At 40.8% G+C, this 21,623-nt stretch overlaps 1 protein-coding gene across 2 annotated transcripts in view; it reads right to left on the bottom strand.

Moving 5' to 3' along the window:
* LOC146370186 (partitioning defective 3 homolog B-like) overlaps positions 1-21,623 on the bottom strand; it is a 209,077-nt gene that overhangs the window by 183,245 nt on the left and 4,209 nt on the right. For both annotated transcript variants that reach the window (XM_084908589.1, XM_084908590.1), the window contains exon 2: positions 11,747-11,848. In XM_084908589.1, the coding sequence (XP_084764715.1) occupies positions 11,747-11,848 (102 nt within the window). The remainder of the gene's footprint in view (positions 1-11,746; positions 11,849-21,623) is intronic.

The following is a 21,623-nucleotide window of genomic DNA, read 5'->3' as shown; positions in this document are numbered from 1 at the left end:
ACAAATTGCACCTATCTGTCTCACTGTCACTCTCCTAATCCCCTCTTTCTAGCTGTCTCTTTCTCGTCCTCCTTCCCACTAGTCTCGCTCTATTTTTCCGTCTCTCTCAAATACCATTACTCAATTAACCCCCTTGGTTCCTGGCTAAGGGTCAACATATGTATCAGGCCTGGATCCAATCTGTGCCTCTGACAAATGAAGGGTCCACACACACATACATGCTAGCACACTAAGGTGTGACTTAAAAATGATTGGATTCATTAGAGGAAAGAAAGAGGTAAGGGGCGAAGGGAAAGGAAGGGAGTGAGAGGAAAGGGAGGGGACCAAAGCTCCATAAATACTGCTAGAAAAATCAGGACATGGTAAAGGATAATAAGCATTAGAGAAATAACAGAGATAAAATCTGTATCATCGAGACCACACCACATATTGACAGGTAGTGTTGGGCAGAGAAAGAGTGAAAGAGAAAAATGATGAGGACAAATTGTGGAGAGGCTGAAAAGCAGCACAAAGAGCTGGGAAAAAGTAGACATGTGAGAGGAAGCATGTAGGTTCATTATAAGGAAATCCAACTGTCCAACTCCTCTTCATCCTGTCATAATGAGCAACCTCTCAATGTAACAGAGAGATAATGATACATGAGCCAAGCCTGAGTGACCTTTAGCTGGGAAAATTTCCATTAATTGGAAAAATTGAGGCCAGCAGTTTATTGTAATGTTTAAAGCTATTGTAGTAGACTCTGGAGTTTATTTTAATTACTTTGCAATTTATTTTCATCCTTTTATCTCGTTTTCCAACTGTTGTAAAGAGCAAATTTAAGCTAAAATCACTGCAAAGAAAGTGCAGAATCAACAGCACACACAAGTATTTGCACGAGTATTAACCCCTCAAGTACTGCAAACAGGGCCTGGCTTTAAATCACACATCAACACAGTCACATGGCTATTGTACTATTTTACCCATTGATTTGTAACTGCAACGCAAGACACGCGGTTGTGTTTGAACTGGACAGCACCGTCGAGTAAAGTGTTTGATCCGGCCTCTCGTGTGCACACGTGTGCGTTTGTACACATTCACACACACCCACAGACACAACGATAAGAATGCATACATTTAGCAGATGGCTGGTGGTTAAGAGAGTGTGAATGATAAAATCTGCCCACTATTCCATTGACTTGTCCATTATTCCACTCCACTGCTTTTGAAAAGAGTGTGTGTGTGTGTGTGTGTGTGTGTGTGTGTGTGTACGCATTAGTATGTCTGCGTGCGGAGCCTTCGGCGTGCATGTGTATCTGTGTCTCAGTGAAACGATCTAATCGCGTCACTCTTGTCGTAAATGAGCAATATTAAAATTAAACCATTAAATTAAAACATTAAAACAGCCATTTAATTTTTTGTCTGCTCTGCTTTTATCGTTTCTGCCCATCGTGTGTGACAGGCTGTAAGCAATCAAACTAATGAGGCATTACAGACCATTTCAAAACAAGTGATATTGTATTACCCATCTGTGCATTTGATCAAGTGAAGCAGGATGTGCTTGTGACATATGAAGCAGTGCAATGTCAAAGATTTTTTTAGTCATTAGTGCTCTTGGTGTGTGTGTGTGTGTGTGTGTGTGTGTGAGAGAGAGAGCTGGATTCTAACAAATGATTTGCTGAGACCACAGACAAAGTTTATAATAAATACATGCTTCAGGCAGCACTGATCACATTTATTAACATTTGTTTAAATCAAAAGACGCCTGATCTGATTTATTTCCTGGGTACATCTTTGGTGTCACACAGTTCAAGACTTTTTGTTTTTGTTTTTAATGTGGATCCATGTTTTTCCCATCTCAGCGTGGGCCTCTGACATCTGTCTGACTCACAGCTGATTAACACGCTTCAGTTCATGTTGTTGCCAACTTTGCAACTTTGTTACTAAAGAATCTGTGACTTTTCATACCTCTGTCCATTTTTTTTCATTTGTGTTTTTATATTTTTGGTCACCAGCGCAGGTACGTGTGGCTGCTCTCTCGCCCCGGGCACGCTCAGTGAGCAGCATCACCTGAGAATGACCTGCTTACACATGTGCAACACAGAAACTCTGCACGAAGAAGGGGAAAAATAAAGAAAGTTTCTTTCAGTCCGATTGATCATTTTAAAATGAATTTCTCTCATGCAGCCCTGGGGTTATATCCTCGGGACCCCTGAAAATGACTGCCTTTAATTAAACCGAAAGGCACCTGCCCTTCTCGAGTCATTTAGCCCCCACCAGCCCAAGCTTCTAATATTTTATGTTGATTACAACCAGAGCTCCTGAGCACAGAACGCACTGTGTGGGCTGTTACCTGATGAAGACTGAAGCATGTGTGGTGGATATTATGTCTGGCCGGCTGATGGTAAGAAACGGCATTAAGCAGTCAGACTTTGAGACATACAGATGGGCTTCAAATGGTAGTTAATAAAGAAACTACACATGCATCGGGCCAAAGTTTAATGCAGTTCCATCCAACTGTCAAAACTCATTAGAGTCAGCAAATAGTGAGAAAGTGTCCGAGTCTGAGGAAGTGAAATATTGAGGATTCTTAGGTAACGTTATCGGCATATTGCTCAAAATTAAGGTTAAAACTTGCAAATGGTGAGTTTCAGTCAAAATCAGTCCAACTAAAAAATAATTAGAAACAAAAATGACTAGACAACAATACCGAGTTATACACACAACATCCACTATGCACAGAAAAGAGCAATAAAAACAGAGCAAAATGCATCTGTAGCGGTGCAAAACAACACAATTCACCCAGAGACAAATGTTCCTTCATTCCTTTTCACAAATCTCAGTGTAATGAGACTGGTGACCTAAACTTGACCAGTCTTGGTCCTTCAGATTTACTCGACAGTAACGATCACTTTTTCTCTGAGCGTCTCAAAAGCATCAGAAACGAGAAGTTGTAACAGATTCTAAAACAAAAGTGTGGGACTCCTCCCCGAGGGAAGCAGCTGGGTCTCTGTGTGGCGCCGTGCTGGATGATTATTCTAACAAACTGGTGCAAAGGGCTGAAAGACTGGTGACAGACAGGTGGACGGGCTGGCCACTTCCTGTTATGCGTCTCCCGTGTTACGTGCACGCCACGCTGTGATTTTGTTAGTAGCAGCATGTTTGAAGGATGTTGCTCAAGGCATTTGTGCTTATAGGTGATTGTAATTATAATCATGCCGCTGCAGAACCAGAAGATCTGCGCTGTACTTCTTCTGTACACTTCCATGAAAACATCTACCATCTACTACAGCATCGACTCTCCATAACGTGATCATTTTTTATTCAGTCTGCAGTTTACGCAGTGCCCTTGTAACTCACAGTATATCAGAACATTAAAACTCTAATTGCTAAACTTAAGTTCTTGATACAAATGAGTCAATTAAGATCAAAATGTGCGTTTAGCAGCTACGAGACAGAAATTATAGCGCGAGGCTGCTGCACACACACACACACACACACACAAAAGTAATTTGGCCGAGCTAATGTATGTGCTGCATTATTTACAGATTGATTGCAGTCATCATTGATTGTGTGGACTCATAATAGCATTTACAGTGGGGCTGGAATATAATCGTTTAGACGTTCATCATTAGAAATCATTTAGTCTAACTTTCAAAAGGCAATTAGCTGTGGGGCTCCTTAATGCTGAGCGTGGTTCAAAAAGTTCACATGCAGTTGTGTTTCTCCTCACATCAGGAAACTCCAGGTTATCTATCGCATCATACATCTGTGTGTCTCTGAAGCCTGCAGTGAGTAATGGACCGAGCCATCTCTGAGGTAGACCAGCAGAAAGGATAAATAATTGTAGGCGATCTGGATAATCAGATGGACTCAGAGGTTTATGTTTAATAACTGTTGTTATTATTTGTAATTTACATTTACAAAGATCTGTACGTAGAAAACCATTTCAGGTTTGACTTTCTTCTTCATCAACCCGTCACCAGCTTTCCCACTGCTGCACACGCCTCCCCCTCTTTTCCCTTTCCCCTCCTCCTTTTTCCCCTTCTCGTCAGCTTAGCTCTTTCATTTTGAGGAAGAAAACACAAGCCAGTCAGAATAAGGCAATTATGACCCTGCTGGAAAGGTTATTATGCATAATGCCCTGTAATCCTCCTCTACAGTTTTCATCAGAAACGACATGAACATTAAGACCTTGCAGTATATACGTGCTGACAGAAATGGCTTCCAGCCCCATTTTCTGAAATCACAGACAAAGCCACAGTTAAAGCATTGATTGGTAAAGATGATGTAGTTGCAATGTGATTATTCATAGCTGCTTGTGCTGCTGTGACAAGATAATGAAGACAATAGACACCAGACAGTCTGGCAGCATTTGCCTGGAATCGTGTCGTTGAGGTAGTTTTGTGAATTTCTCTTTGCGTGTCACGTTGGTCGACGTGTCAACATTAATTAAACCGTGACCCCGATCAAAATAGACTTGAGAGGGATTTAAAAAATGTGCGGTGTGATATGACACTGTGAGAAGCGGTTATTTGTGTGGGCGGACGCTGACGCAGTCCAGACAGCCTTTTAATCCCATACACCGCAACAAAAACTTGATGCTTAAAACAAGCAGACAGACGTGCAACAAACCTCATTGTTCACATTGCACCTCTGTCTTCAGCTTAATGATCCCATTATTATTGTGTTAGGCACTAATTAATGATGATTCTTCTAACTATGCCAGCAGCAGGAAGTCTTGCAGGAATTGTTTCTCCACTAACTTTTAATTTGAATTTATTGAAGAATTAATTCCCCATTTCTGTGATTTATTTGTTCTGGTTTTAAGACCAGTTTTACTTTTTTAGGGTATTCAGCATTTGGGTTTCAAGTGTCACTTCTCTGTGCCCTTCTCTAAAAAGCCTCCATTTACAGCAGAGAGATATTGCTCATCAGATTTGGTCTGCGAGTGGCTGCTCTGTTATCTCGAGCCAGCAGGGCTGCCGGGCTTGACCCCAGGTCGTCCAATGAAAGCCTTTTCTACTCAACAAATGTGTTTCACATTGACATTTTCCTGAGCTGCATCACTGACTTTGCTTTGATTATAGATTGGTTAGATGTTCTTAACTAGTGAAAACACATTTCTAATATATCTGGTAAAGGTATATGTACTGGTACCACACCTAGCATCTCACAAATGATCTTGGATATGTGGAATATCATTAGACCTACTGAACTGGATGAAGTGTTAAAGCTAAAGTGGACCTTTCTTCTATCACTTCCAGCCCGTCCTAATCATATTTATCAACACATCTGTGAGGAAAGCCGAGTTCAAATATATTTCTCTGTCCAAGTCTGATGTCAGCTTTCGAAGGTTAAGTGAATGAACCAAAAGGCCAACTACACACACAAAAACAGCGCTTAAGCAACCTTTTCCCCCTCAGCCCCCCACATAAACTGGCTGCTGGTGAGAATAATATTGACCTTCCACTAAAGAAAGCATTGCCGATTATTGCTTTCAGACGCTGCACAAGTGTCATTTACTGGGCACCATTTTTATGTTTTTTTTTTTACAGCCTAATCATTTAAAGTCTTCAGGAAATAACACAGTTTATTCTGAAAAATTTAATTATCTTTCTAGCTATACTAAATCAGTATATATAAAATACAACAGAAAAGAGGTTTAGCATGATGAAGCCAAGTGAATCCTTAGCCTGTATCCGCTCCTCTCATTTCTATGTGCAAACATGAGATGGATACTTTTATATAACATGACCTTAAAACAATGAATGCAACTTGTTTACAGGTCCAAGTCTTTGTCATCCAGCATGACGACACTGTAGCGCCAAACTGGAAAGCAAGCCTCCAGCTTTAACTGACTCCAGCTGGTCCACATCGTGGTACAACGGTTCATCTAGAAGTGCTAAATACAGATTAATGCCAGGCTGTGTCCATATGTCTTTAGGTTGTGTGCATATTTGCTCTTCTTAGTCCTTCAAAAGGTTATACGAGTCATAAAATGTCCTTCCTGTCCACTATAGATGACTCAGATGTCATTTTCTTTATGCAGCCAGACATTCACCATTATATAGTAATCACTGGCGAGTTGTCTTGTGTGAGCATTGACAGGTGTATCCCGCAGTCCTTGAGAAGGGTGGAATGGCCATGAACCTCTTCTTTCCTTAGGACCTCAGATATCAACCAGCAGCCAGACTGCGAGTTATATTTGATGAGGCTACGGCCTCATTGGTAAATTGCAGTACGCTGACACATATATCAGTCTACACTGACAGTCAACATATATTAACTGAGCGCCCTTCATATATGTGCATATGTTATGAACACGAGCAGTCGATTTATCAGCTTGCAAAATTATACGACATCCTTTGTTATAACATCTGCAGATATTTAGAGTGCTAGTCGTCTATGTAATAAATATCCTCCTTTCTGTTTTGATAGGGTAAAAGGGTACACGCTCATGAGGGGGTTTGAATGGGGATCCATTACAAAAGACACAATAATAAGCATGATAGGATGTGTGTTTCAGGGTGTGGGGAGTGGTTTCTCTGATCTTAAATCTTATTTGTCAGGGAAGCTAAATGTAGAGTGTGTGTGCATTCACCAAGTGTACGTGACATTAATGTCCCAGAACAAACATCAATATCATATGAGGCAACAGTGTTTCTCCCCCATCCATCCATTACCAGCTAACCTTTTAAACACACCCTAGGCCATGTAAGACTGTTTCTGCATACCTCCGAGATGGAAAAAATACATTAGGAATTACACTTCCAGCAACATAGAAAATGCTGATGGGAATCCATATTTTCTGCTTACTTTTCATTTCCTTTGGCACAAAGCTGTGAGTGTGCTTGAAAAACAACGTGCAGGGGAGGCATTAGGGTAATGGAGAAAAAAGGCTGGAGTGAGAGGGTGTTGGATGGGGGACTAAAGGTGCATTTACCAACAATGCACAACAGCCCACATCATTTATTTTATCTGGTATAGTATAATTTTCCTAAGAGGGGATCCTGGGGGAGCGCCGTGTAAACGAGACTGTTTTCTATCAAGCTGTAGAATAATGAAAAAATACAACAGTAAAATATTTTCTATGTTAATGCAAAGATAACGTGTCATCTGTATCCAAACACAGCAGCAGCATTAACTTGTAGGCTGAGTTTCCTTTTCTAAATTAGACAGACTCTATATTCCTCCTACAATGTTTCGTATACGGTGTTTGTTTTGTCATAAAATTGTGATGGTTCACTACACCTAATTAAGCCAGATAAATACCGTCAGGCGTTTTATTTCCAGATACCTGGATTGGGAGGAAAATAATGCTAAATGAATTACACTCAGTTGTAGCATGCTAGCAGACTGAGCCTTAAAAGCTGGACAGATGTGCCAACTTTAAATTTCAGTGTTTTTTTTTTTTTTTAATTCAGCTTCTATTTTACATAAAAATCCTGTGAGACTAACAGGATCCAAAGTCCTCACAGAGAGAAACTGCTTTTCTTGAATGTGAGGTTCGAGTAACAGTCCCACAAGCCAAACAAGCTCAACTCCTTCAGTTCCCAGCTCCCTTCACCTCTTCTGTCCACTTCCTGGTTCAGAGATTACTGCCACGTTAGGCACCAACCACCATGTGCCCACAGAAAAGTGTAGAACGCTTTCCAAGCTGAGCTGGACGTGGAAATTAAAGATCTCACAAACTGGGGCCTCCAAACATACACACACCACAAGTTTGGGTACGCCAGGTCTGTCCAGCATCCAGGACGCTGGAGCCCACAGTAAGGGCACCTTCAAACACCCCACCCTGAGACTCCAAACAGGCAGGATCCATTTAACCATTTAACCGTCACTCAGCACGTAAGCACAAGCGACAGCCAGGACTTGTTCCCTAACCTAAAGCTGCAGAGAAGGAACCTTTTCATCTGCTGGGAACACCCCAGCATACAGGCACCAAACTCAAGGGATACAAGTATGCCCACCCCTGCCCGCCGACTCTCACTGGGCCAACCGCAGAGTGGTGCAGAGTCCAGGCTCTCTCCGCGAGACTGGTTTCAGGTCAAAGGCTGTGCGCTGAGGCGAGCCCGACCACATCTAGAGAGTTCCTCTTGACCACAAACACTCGCTCAGGCTCCTTTCTCACCACAGAGGTGACGCTCCATAATCCTAAAGCCAGATTCATCAACCCCTGACGCCATCACTGCGGTGGAGGCGTTTGCGATCACGATACGGTGGCAATTTACGGAGGGAACAGTATCTGAGTATATTTCAGCCAGTTTTTTAAAACTGTACTCCTGACCTCTTTCTTCAGCAGACCTCAAATATCTTTTATTTTCTTTGTGGTTTTAAACCTAAAGCCAGGCACAGTCTGAGTCTGCCTACAGTAAAACACTCATCTGGGATTAGGAGCCATTTATTCATCTCAGCTCAGTAACACTATGACAGCCTCGCTTCAGAATCCAATGAATATCTCACACTTTCATTTCATATGCAATCTCTGGTGCTCAGGAGTGTGTATCGCCGAGTATGATTCTGTACAGTTTATTTGTTTGTGTGTCTGTGTGTATGTGCCTTATGTGTGTTTTGGGGGCATTAGTGTTTTGCAATGTTTTCATCCCAGCTCTGAAATACATATTTTCTAGAAATCGCGCACATTAATACTTTACGTTTCGATGCGTTTCGCTGTCGTATTTGATGCCCTAAAATATGTCTTTGGCAGTTTGACTGCATTCGAAGTCTGTTACCTACAAGCGTCGCTATCCTATTTGAGCGAATATGAGAGAAGAGAGCATCGAGGGAAAAGCTGAATAAAAATACAGCAGTCGTCAGATGTATTGTGCATCTTTAGGGATCGCCGTCACCAAGACATTCATTTACTTTCAGTCATTAAAAGTCCAGCTCTGACACAGAAACCTGCTCGACTCGCTCCAACTCCGGACTTGCTATTCAAATGATTAAACACTTATCTAATCATTTCCCATCCACTCACATTTTGATATCAAACATTAACTCAATGCTTCTCTCTAACTGCAGAATGAAAGACAACACTGAAACTGCTGTAACCCTGAGCTCTCTCAGGAAACAGAATTCAAAGATCTTAATGTTACAAGTCAACGGAAAAAAAGGCTAAACACGTGAAAGAAAAAAAATCTAAACAAAACAAAAAATGCCAAATAATTCAGTCTCGGGTGCTAAAGTCCAGACAAAATCAAAGACACACCATCACAACTGTTTCTAACGTAGAGGAACTAATCATCGCAGAAACTCTACACTGTGAAACCAGCATATAAAGCATCACAAACAAGTAGCCAAAAGCAGGACCAGTGCATGATGCTCTGCAAATCTCTCCAAAACCATGGCAACAGGCTCTCAGAACAATAATCTTCTCGGTCAGTTGCTGCTTTCCGGACTCTTTTATTGCTCCTGTCATTGAGTCATGCGGCCATGCGCTGCGGCTCTGTGTCATGTAACTGCACCATTTTCACACAAGAGCTCATCAGGACGTTTCACTCAGCGTGGAGGAACAATCCAGGCTTTGAAGTTCTAAAATGTCATGTGTGAATATCAATTCTTAGCAACAGACACAGTCACGAGTAACATTTCTTCAGGTCAGTCTTGGGCCACTTCATGCATGTAACCATGCACCAAAGCTGTTGGCACGCACACTGACAAATCAAGCCAAAAACCTTTAGCTATAGCTAGATTCTCAAAAACAAAACTATCCTTTTAAATGTAAAATACGTGATTATTTTGACATGAACAGAGGCACAAAGGCCCGAGTCTTAACAAACAGCAGTTCTTCCCACAGATTCTTACAGCCTCGAGAGAAATTGCTAACTACAGCAACTTTGTTCTTAATTAGTTCAGTGAATTTCCAACAAATCCTGCAGTATTTATACATGCTTAAAGGCATACAGTATGATCCAAGGACAGGGAAACACACTGTATCTGTACAATTTCTAGCCAGCAGGTTCTTCAACTTTTTTAGCAGTGACCTAAATGAAAAATTCAGTTATCCATAGGACACAAGCTCATTAAAACATGTTGACACTGTTTTAATGTGCGGAGCCACCAAGAGAAGGGCTCCGGATTCTTTTAAGGCTCTGAGCAATCATCAAACAGTCCTTACTCTAGGGGATGGGATTGATCACATTGTATAATGCTAGATCTTTTAAAAAAGTATGAAAAACTTCAGTTTCCAAAGGGGTTAAATGACAAATGACATTCTTCAGGGGAAAAATAAGAATAAACAGGAATATATGGATTAAGTTTACCTCAAGTCTCCAAACGTGAATCACTAATGATGCTGCCTGACGCTGAAGGCGAGTTAAAACCTTTACCTCTGAGTTTTGCTTAAGAGGCATTATTGTATCAAGGGAGTGGCTTATATGCCACTGCAGCTCAATACTCTGCACACACATACAATGGCACACAATATACAAGACAAAGATCTCTGCTTCAGCCTTTGTAACACTTTTGAGCAGACACACAGTATCATGTGCTCACTTACTTCTCTGCGTAATCAGCATAAAACTGTTGTATCAACTGCAGTCAGCATTCTTTTACTTGCTTTTGCATTTGGCACACGCTCGCTCTCCGCGTGAGCTAGCATCAAACCAAAGAGCGAAGAGAAATACACGGGACTGTCATGCACTGTTGCACTGCGCAAACCAAAGTGTGTCCTATAGCTTTAGGGATACAGACGGTTGACCTAAAGGCAGGTTGGACAATGACACCGCTGTACATTTCCAAAAAACAAATTGCGGTGCAGACTTTCAGGTATAAAAGTATTAACTGTTTTGAAACTGCTCGTTTCAGAGGGTCAAAAGTGATTCGACAGCTTACTGAAGCAGTTTTATGGTGAGGCCAGATTACCACAACTAAGGTGGATGATGATTTCAGAAGGCTTCCTTATGAAAGAAAAAGCCTTTACCAACCTCTAACCAAGTCAAGAACACTCTCAATGAGGTGGCAGTGTGTATTCAAGAGGCACCTTCATGAATGGAAATAGAGACAGTTTACCACAAAGTGCAAACCACTGGTTACACACAACAACAAGAAAGCCAGACTTTGGCAGAAAACATTTAAAACCTGTCTGTGCAATCCTGCAAAATCGTTTGTTATGGCCTGCCAGTGCAACTGTGCCACTAGTGTTATTAATGTTTGACTGCTGATAGACACAGCTGATCGCACAGCGCTTCACAGTGCAAATGGATGAGAGCCCAAAGCAAACGACACCCAAGAGTTTCTGAAGGCAGTGAAATGACACAAGACCACCTGATCTGGACCTGACCGAGCAGACTTTTTAGTTCCTGAAGGGAAAACTGAATTCACAGCAGTAACTGAAGGCGTGGAGAGAAGCTCAAGAGAAGAAGTATAGCATTACATTGGATTTTGTTTTTAAATCCACAGCGGTGGTGTACAGAAGCAGATATACAAAAATTGTGGCAAATATTTATGAGCCAAAGTAAATACTGTGATTTTGTAACTGTGCACAGAACAATAGCTGCCTGGTGCGTCTCTGGGGTGGTCAGTTGCACATGCCAGTGTAATCTGCTGTGCTGGTCAGTCAGGAAACAGGCTATTCCAGTTAAAACTAACTAACACATATTGTTTTCAGAGTTATTAATTAAGAAGCAGGGTTTCTGGTTTTTGGTTAAAATCAAATAAAAAACTCAAACCAGTCAGCTGTTCCATAAAAACATACACCGATCTGTATAATCCCATAGTCATGCTTAAACAGAAACAATAGAATATATTCTGCAGAGGATGTACTTACCTTGTCTTTGTCTTCCACCAGATCGCTGAGTATGTCGTCGGGGTCTAGAATCCCCCCATCACAGTATTCAACATGGTGCGTCCGAATGAAGAAGTCTCCTTCCTACAACAAGGACACAAAATTCAGCGACTTGTAAACAGACTTATCACCACATGATCAATTTACCTACAATTGTTTTTAACACCTGCACACATTTCTAACAGAACACTTGTTTTGTTTTCCCCCATCAGGAATGACATCAGCTATCACAGACAGAGTCTCAGTAATGGTATTGTCGGACTGTTAACCACAAAAGGCTGGAAAACTATCCAACATTTTCTGTCAGAATCCTAAAATAGTCACACTTCAGTCTGAAGGATACGGACTGCTGTTAAATTACACATCACAGAGCACAGAAATGATGTGGAGTTCATCAGTGCTGCATTCTTACGTTTCTTTAGGGATGTTTTTCTTTAGTTGTTTCAGGACGGCTGCCAAAATCTGATATTAAACCGGAGCTGAATTACTGAGATGTTACAGGTTGTGCTCTCTGTACTGCAAAAGTTAGGATGAATCTTCTCTCTTGTCAATCCAGAAGAGAGATCTTCCTCGTCCATCTTCAGAGGAAGGTCATATTGACGCCCACGCAGTCAAAACTAAAGATGGAGAAGCGGCGTTCACTTTCCAAGGTCCAAATTCAAGTCCCGGAAAACTGAAGTCTTCTCTGTTCCCAATGCATTTGTATTAAATTTACTTTTTATTAAACCAACTTTATCTTTCTTGCACTATTACTGCACTGAAAATGTTCATCTTTTTTACATTTGTAAAAATGTGTTTTTTGTTCTTTCAAAATCATAATTATGCATTTATTCCAAATTCATTTCTAAATTGCAATTTTTTTATATTTTTATCATAATGCTTTTTATTTCTCACGTATTTATCACTTCTGCAACTTCAAGATTCCAAATAATTGAGAGTTCTCACAGTAAATGTTTTAAATATTGGAAATGATCCCGGTTCGTCCACTGTGCATGAATGTGTGCATTTGGTGCTATATAAATAAAAGTGAACTGAATTCAAACACCAGTGGTGAGTTTGTGTGTGTATGAATAGCACAGTAGGCAATAATACATAACAACTAGGGCTGCCACAAACGATTATTTTGATAGTCGACTAGTCACCGATTATTTTTGCGATTAGTCGACTAATCAGATCATCATCCATTGGACGTAAAACGTACAGCTTATTGCACCAGCAGCATCTGCTCTTATATAACTATCATTAGCTTACAGCTTTAAGTGTTTAAGGTATGTGCTAACTAAAAATAAAGACAAGATGATAGTTTATTAAATTTTAATGAAATTTGCAGATTGTTTCGGTGAAGTTTAATAAACTCCTTGCTATCTAAAATATAACAGGACACTGGAGTAAATTCTCGAGCATCTCACACTTCTGATAATCAGCTGTCTGCTTGACGTTTATTCAGCTGTGTAAAAACTATAACTTTGATCTCAGCCAAACCGATTTACTCAGGAACAAATAAAACACTAAAAAAAAAAGCCAAACAATAACATTTTTAAGTTATCTAAGTGACTTATATATGTTTAACCTGAGTAGCGAAAGTCCGCGGGGAGTTTGAAAACGATTTGCCGGGAGTCCGGTGTTCTCACGGCTCTAGTGAGGCTTGCCCCCGGCTCGCTATCGAGCTAGTGGGTAACAGACGTCTCCGAAAACGTCGGAGCGCTTTTGAAAATATGTGGTGTCTTGATAAACTGAGCAGATATTTGAGGTTTACACAGCTACATTCTCGCCTGAAAATATGTTAAACGTTTATTTTGTGACCCAGAAAGAATAATAAGAGTAATATTAAAACTAACTAGCTGCCGCCATTGTTGGAAACTGAGCTGGGCTGCGCTATGAATTCTGGGACACAGCTTCTTCTTCTTCGGGGTTTAACGGCAGCTGGCATCCTTGTACATGCAGTGCTGCCATCTTCTGTTTCAGTCCGTTATTACACTCTTAAATCCTACTACTTATTCCTGCGGCTTTTGTGATCTTACAAAGCTTAAAATGACGCGTCGACTATTAAATCAGTCGTCGACGATTTTGATAGTCGACGTAATCGTGACTAGTCGACTGATCGTGGCAGCCCTAATAACAACACAGATACATGAGTGTAGCTTGTATTGGAAACACACGTTGGTCAAAAAGACTAGAAAGGCACTGTTGACCATCTGCTTCCTATAATAAAAATCCTCAGTTTTCCAAATTCAAACACAGAACAATGGAGAGAGGCTCTTTAATTTCACACAGCGGTCAATAAGTTTCCCATTAACATAGTAATAAATTAAAATTATTCTAATTATTTGATGGACACCCACAAGAATCTACTGCACACCAACTCCTCATTTATAAAGCCCTCGCTCTCCGACTCCCCTCCTCCCTCAACTTTGCCCTCACCTTTGTTTCTTTGCTCCACACATCTCTCACGTCTTCCCCGAGGTGCCTTGTACAGATTACAGCTCTAGCTGGGCCCATTCTCTCTCCCTCCTCGCTGCCTTTCTCCGCCGTGTTGGGCCTGTGATTAATGACTTTGAAACTGTACTGGACAGCTGACTGCATAGAGCTGGTTGTTGAACAACATATTGAGACAACACACAAGCGTGCACACACATACTCAAGACAAATCACACGCAGCCTAAGGAAAGGTGCGACTCCAAACACTACAGGGTGGTGCTCCAGTAGATCACTCTTTCAGGGTCAGATGCTCGTAATGTTTTTCAAAAACTCGCATTAGAAAGATTTCAAGATCAGATTGTGTCCATGGGTATCACTGCAAGGGCAACATTTCCTTCTATCAGTGTATCAGTCCAACTGATCTGACTGTAATAATTAAAAACGATATGTGTGCAAACGCGTACACGTGCAATTACAAAACACGCCATTTCAATGGCTATTCAACAATCTTTGTTGCACAAGCCTCTGACACTGAGACCATTTATGCTCTTCTATTGTCTGTAACTCTTCCTGCCTTCCTTCCAGCTGGAATTTATAGTATGACTCCGCTGTAACAATGACTTGGCTGCGACCCAGTCCAGATGCACGAGATAGATTTTCAAATACTCGGTTTTATTTTCTTCTTTCCCCTTGAGCACTACCAATCAAGGCTTTGGAAAATGTTAACTCAAGGACACACACCGAGTGCGCGTGTTTGTGTAACTGCCTGCGCTTTAAATTTTGTTCATTAGTTCTAATGTCCAGCCCTCAATCGGTCACCGTCACACAAACAGCGGGACGCCACACGAGCAATCGTACCTCGAGAAACAGGCGTGATGAGTTCAGCTTGTATTCTACTTCCTCACATCAGAAAACTAAGCCGGGCCTGCTCTCAGTGTGTGGGCTGATCCACACCACCCAAGTACAATTCACACAGAAGCCTTTAATTGTAACTAATCTATTAAAGCTCAACGAGTCATTCATCAAATTACAACAAACTAGCACAGGTGGATTTTGAAGCGCTTATAGCTGAAAACCCAAATCCATCATCTTAAAGTTATCATCGATTAAGCCCTAAACAAACTCCAGCCTCCAAATGTTCCAACGCTCACTCACCGCTCTGGTAGCTAAACTTTGTTCTCAACCACCTGACCTGCCCAGTTAGCTCATATTAAATATAGCCCCACCAACGCCTACTAACTATTTTTACTACCGAAATGGTTAGTCTGACACTGACAGCTTATTTTGCTCGTGTGTCTACTTGGATTCAGCAAATTGACATTTTGAAGGTTGATAACTTGATTTTCACAGAACACGGTCTTGAAATCTTTGAGCAAGGAAAGATCCTGTGCACAAATAGATTTACGGTATAGTTTGTCTGTTTGCCAGCACGATTACACAAACAGTACCAAGACAAATATCGTTAAACTTTGTGAAAAGGTGCAGAAAAGGCAGATCTTCTGCCACATTAACACTGAATATTAACGAACAATCATGTGACTAGAGTCAGATGATATTTAACCTGACAAGTAAAGACTTATTTGCAAATTAGAATTTATTATTTCAGAACATGTAAAGTACTGAGAAAGTACCACATCAGGTCGAAGATGAAATACACCCAACCATAAATCTGACATTAATCAGCTGATTTTAATTATATACAAACTCATTTCAGTGGTTTCTGAAGAGACTGAAATGACTTGCGTAGTAAGTAATAGTAGTAGTAATAGGTAAAATTGTTTCCTGGTCACATGATGACACGCACCATGCCGTCTTTCTCCAAGATACATTGTTACATATTCAGTGGATCAGAACCTTTTTAAATTCAACTGATTGTTCACGAAACTAATCGGCAGACTAATCACTACAAAAAGTGGGAAACACGTACACCCTGTAACCTGGAAACACAATGAGACACACACAGTGAAAACAGCCTCGCTCCTTCGGCGACCTGCTGCTGCTATGAGGTCATCAACGCCTGTTTGGGTTTCTCTGTTACAGTAGGCAATCCGTACGGCTGTACCGACGAGAAGATTCTGAGAGATAAGCTGTGAGCACACTCGTCTAATCTGATAAAGTGTCAGCACCAAATCCCGTCCCTCCAACTCTAGTGGTTTCTAAACCCAGAGAGACTCGCAGATATAAGTTTAAAGATAAGAGTTGTAAACACGCCGATCAAATCCAAAAATCAGGGGGATTAGCACTTAATGCAGTGTTTTGCCTGAGTCTATTTCAGATAATCTTGGGTAATTTGGAATATTTGATTCTCGTGACGTGATGTGGAAATGATTAATAGGTTGGAGTCAATTCCCTCCTGAGTGAAAACACTCTGTACCATCGCTCCCATTCTTATCTCTGAACAGTACGCCTCTTTAGTCTGCTGCTTAACAAACGAGTTTGGTATGCACGCTGCTCTCAAACTGAAGGTCGTGCAAATGAGTGGACCTCGATAAACCACAGAGGTGTGATTGAAGAGTCACGCAGTGCGACATCCACACCACAGCTTCAGCTGAATACTCGCCCACATTTAGATCCTTATCCAGAACTGAGAAGTTTGAAATCATCACAGACGTCAAGCAGGGAATGTATGTATGTATTATATCATTTTATTATCGATAATTCTGTAAAGGCAGTGACTAATATCCTGAAATTAATTCTGAAAAAGCAAAATAAACAATCCTGCCTTGTGACCCTGCAACAACATCCCACACTTGAGATGGGCACAAGCTCACTTTTCAATCATCCAATTAAGCAAAGATACATTTATTGTCACGCTGTACAGAAAAATTCATGGTTTGCTTACACCGACTCAAACTGTTTGTTCAAACAAACCTTTCCGAGTCCGTTCTAAAAAGTCAGGCTCAATAAACACATTCCTGTGGTTTGTCTACAGAGGAGGAGGCACGTGTCTCCTCCCGGCCTCTCCCTCGTCCTCAGAAATAATTGCCTGTGCCGTGGCATGGGGCCAGAATGTTTGGACGATTTTATCAGCTTGTTTGGCCACGCCTCATCAGCATTCCTGTCCCGACTAATGAAACTACACTGTACACCCACACTGACGAGAACCCTTCCATACACATCCACAAGTGTATACACAGGTATAGTGTAAAAACACCACCAGCCCACAAACCTGACTGATTTCATTTTTTAAAGCATAATATATGCATCATCTGGCTTCATCTATACCTTAGACTTCTTATCTTAGTCCAAATATGTGCAGTCACGTGGTTTTATTTATTGATGTTTTATACATTTGGACAAGCAAGTAACGGTTCATGTATTATTTTAGTTTCAGCGTGTCAGCCTGAAACTGGTTTTAAAAGCACAGGAGCATTTGTTGCTCCTACACGTTTATTTGCAACCTATAAGTCGTTTTTATTTCTGACACACACCCGGTGCAGGTCCAGTTTTTGAAAATGATGTTTGCTTTTACATCCAACCGCTATGACACCAACAGCTGCAAAGTTTCCTGCAGATCCAGATCTCCTTTTTTGGAGACTCATTTCTGCTTTGAGTGCTCAGAGATGTCCGTATGCTGTTTGCAGCTAACTGCTCTCGCAGTGAATTTGCTGGACCATCCTGTACAAAGTGTCCCTTCAGTTGCAGTTGTTCAAGTAATTTGAAAATCCTTTTGAATGCTTTCCCAGAAGTTCCTTAGAACTTTTACTTTGTAGAACTAGTTTACCACATTAATGTATTACTGTATACAGTCAGCCAATAAAGTTGTTCTGTATATTAGAAGACTTTGTTCCTCTTCCTTGTCCTCCGTGCCCCCCTGGTAGTGAGCCAGGTTGTGCTAGAAACCTTTACATTGCTGACTCACAGCCATCTGCAGTCTTAACTTGGAAGACCTTAGAAAACCATTCAGATCTTGGCAGGACAGTACAGGCTTTAAAAGCAAAGAGAGAACACCAGGACCTCAGTGTTATAGGCTTAACCATTTAACAGCCACCTGCGACCTGTTGTAGCTAGTACAAAGCATTTGAAAGTTTCATATAAAGATGCTTTTCTTTTTTCTTTTTCCCATTACCACACATACTCGCTTTGGTTAGATTCTTTATAATTCAACTGTTTACTTCATTTTACATGACGTGAAGATTCCAGCAACACTTAAAGTAATAGGGAACAGCTTTATTAAGTGAAGTTAGTGAAGGTGGTGAAGTTGTGCCAGAAGAATTTGTTGCTATCAATCTACGATGAGCAGGGTATATAAAAGACAAAAAAACCCCAGTGACAGCTCTGAACCTTTAAAGTGTCCAATCATGTTTTATTATCCACACACCGCACAGGGGTCCACAGATAAAAGGAACAGTTATTAATATTTTTGTTTGTTTCATTCTTTGTAAATTATACCAAGGTTCAAATATTACTGATTAAATTTCATTGTTCACCGTTTGCTCACTTTGTTCAGAAAATAAAAAGAAAACTTCTCTCGATATGAAAAGCCGGTCAGTGTTGTCCATTATATTTGTTTGGCCTCCAAAATGCGAGTGTCCCAACACCGTCTCTGTTTTAGTAGGACAAGGACAGCCTGCTTGTGCCCATTATTGCCCTGGTATAATTAGCAGAAAGAGAAGCACGGCATCAGTGTTTGGAATAATGGTGAAAGGATTTAGAGGACTCAAAATGTTTCATTATGTTTCCCAATGTCACAGAAATTATTTAAACCAATTCGCATAATTCGGCCATTGCAATGGAGATATTACAGAGGGTTTAGAGAGACAAAATAAAGCCGCCATCTCCAGTAAAGTTTGCCCTAAAGGTCATATCAGTGTTTTCTAGATAAAGTCCCATTCATGCATTCTGGCTGTTCAGTTAAAGAAAACTGGTCTCTCCTGAGCAGGATGTGCGTATTGGCATCATCGTTTATTAGAAACATAGGTTCCACGCTATGTTTCTAATAAACGAAACAATAAACGTACTTTTCCCATGGCGGGGATCTGCTTTTTATTTTGAAACTCTGACATGATTACAGAATGCTGAGTGTCATTTTTCTGGATTATACAGGCAACACCACCTGCATTTCACTTTTACTGGGACTCATAAACACACAGTCGCACACGTGTCTGTTTGGCCAAAGGCAATTAGGCTGATATCTTTCTGGCAACTCCCCACAAAAAACAACCTCCGCCTTCATCCCTCCCTCTCCCTCTTCTCTCTGCTATCTTCAAATGCTTTTGTTCTGATTTCTTCAGATGGTTTATTAATCTCCTCACAGCCAACGCTCTACAAAAACCCTGCATATCACTATTTTTTTCACTTGATACAGTCATGCTCGGTGCTTCCCTTCCATAATTTGTGCTAGCCCTCTGTGATCATCCATCAACAGTGATAGCTCTATATTATGCTGCAGCTGTCAGCAGGCTTGTTTGCTCTGATAAATAACTAAAGATCACAGCGCTCTCAGATCACTGATATATTGAATGAAGTAGATGACAGTTAATCTAATGATATCTGCTCAATAAAAACTTACAGACTAATTGACTAATCTGTGCTTTTCTCTTAAAAGCTAAATGAGATACACTTTATCTACATGAGTGTCCTAAAGGCGTGCTACAGCTAACCAGTACTGTCAGGATCAGACACATCACACTGCGCTAAGCCTATGAAAAATGTTTTAACTATAATAAATGGTTACTATTTGAATGGTTAAAATACTTACTAGGCATACACTGGCACTTTTAAAAAAGACATAATCAAACCTCACTTGATTTTACAGAAGAGACTCCATCATGAGAATGGGTACGGTTCCCCCTCCTGATTCCTTTCTTTCTTTCTTTTTGCGTATTTGTCACACTTAAATGTTTCAGCTCAAACTATTTTTAATATTACACAAAGATAATCAGAGTAAATACAAAACACCTTTTTTTTTTAAAATGCTGATTTCACTTCTTAAGGGAATAAAGTTATCCAAACCTCCCTGCCCTGTGCGGGAAATAATTCCTCCCAAATCAGATTAACCACAGTTCAATTTCAGCAGCCGTGCCCGATTACTGCCACAAATGACTTAAATAGATCTCAAATATCAACACATCGTGACACAATCTAAAGAAAGGCCTGATAAACTAAGTCAGCGTCATCGCTGCGATCAGTCCGAGGCTTCACAGGAGTGGCTGGCCTGCCAACATTATTCAAAGAGCGCATCAACGACTCACCCAGTAGGTCACAGAAGAACCAGAACAACATGTAAAGAACTGCAGGCCTCGCTTGCCTCAGTCAAGGTCAGAGTTCATGACTCAACAATAAGAAAGAGACTGGGCAAAACTGGAGAGTTCAAAGAGAAAACCAATGCTGACCAAAAAGAGCACCAAGGCTCGTCTCACATCTGCCAAAAAAAACATCTGGATGATCCACAAGACTTCTGGGAAAATATTCTGCGGACTGACGAGAACAAAAGATGAACTTTCTGGAAGGTTTGAGTCCCATTACATACTGCATTTCATAAAAAGAACATCAGAGCAACAGTCAAACATGGTGGTGGTGGTGTGATGGTCAGGGGCTGTTCTGTAGTGGTTTCAATCAGACTCAGATATTTTGGCGTCACCTCAAACTGGTCATTTATGCTGGAAAACCCCCCAATGTAGCAGAATTACAACAATTCTGTAAAGAACAGTCGACCAGAACTCCTCCAAAACAATGTGAAAGACTCATAAACACATAACTGTGTGTCCTCCTGCCAAGAGCGACACAACCAGTTATTAGGTTTAGGGGGAAATTAGTTTTTCACACGGGGCAGGTGTGTTATTGTTTAAATACTGCATTTCGTATTTACTCAGATTGTTGTTGTCTATTATTAAAATTTATTTGAAGCTCAGAAACATTTAGGTGCAAAAAACTCAGAAATCAGGAAGTGGGCAACAAACAGCAAACAGATCAGGCCAGAAAGAAAGGGGGGGAAACTATTCACTAAACACATGATAAACAATGTATCTACACTATAGGGATAAAAGAACCAGTTCACACTCCTTAATATAAGATGTCTGTTGTTTTCAGTCCCGTTGCCACAGGTGTGTAATATCAGTCAAAAGCAGGCTGATTCTAAAGAGCTCAGCAGTTCCAAGTCTGTTACTGTAACAAGTCAGTCTGTGAGTTTTCACCCCTTCCAAATATTCAACGATCAGCTGTGTTCAAATGTCATCTGGTATTATCATCAGCACCAAGTCTGTGCACCAGGAGCTTCATGAGATGGTTCACAATGACCGAGCAGCTCCTGTAATTATAACGTACGGGTTCCACACAGTGTTTTTTATCTAATGCCCTTCATTCTGTGCTTTTCTTTACTCATTTCGTGAAACTATGCATTTACAGGAAAGGTGAGAAGTGAGTCTACAATCTTAGTTTCACTGGAGACAAAGGGGAGGGATAGGCGCTTGTACACACTTATGTGTGTACAAGTGCCTAT

Source organism: Perissodus microlepis, chromosome 16 (genome assembly GCF_051167445.1).
Source record: "Perissodus microlepis isolate ML-2025 ecotype Zambia chromosome 16, ASM5116744v1, whole genome shotgun sequence".
Classification (NCBI taxonomy): Eukaryota; Metazoa; Chordata; class Actinopteri; order Cichliformes; family Cichlidae; genus Perissodus; species Perissodus microlepis.
Note: the sequence above shows the minus strand (reverse complement) of the source record. Positions and strands in the feature narration are given on the sequence as shown.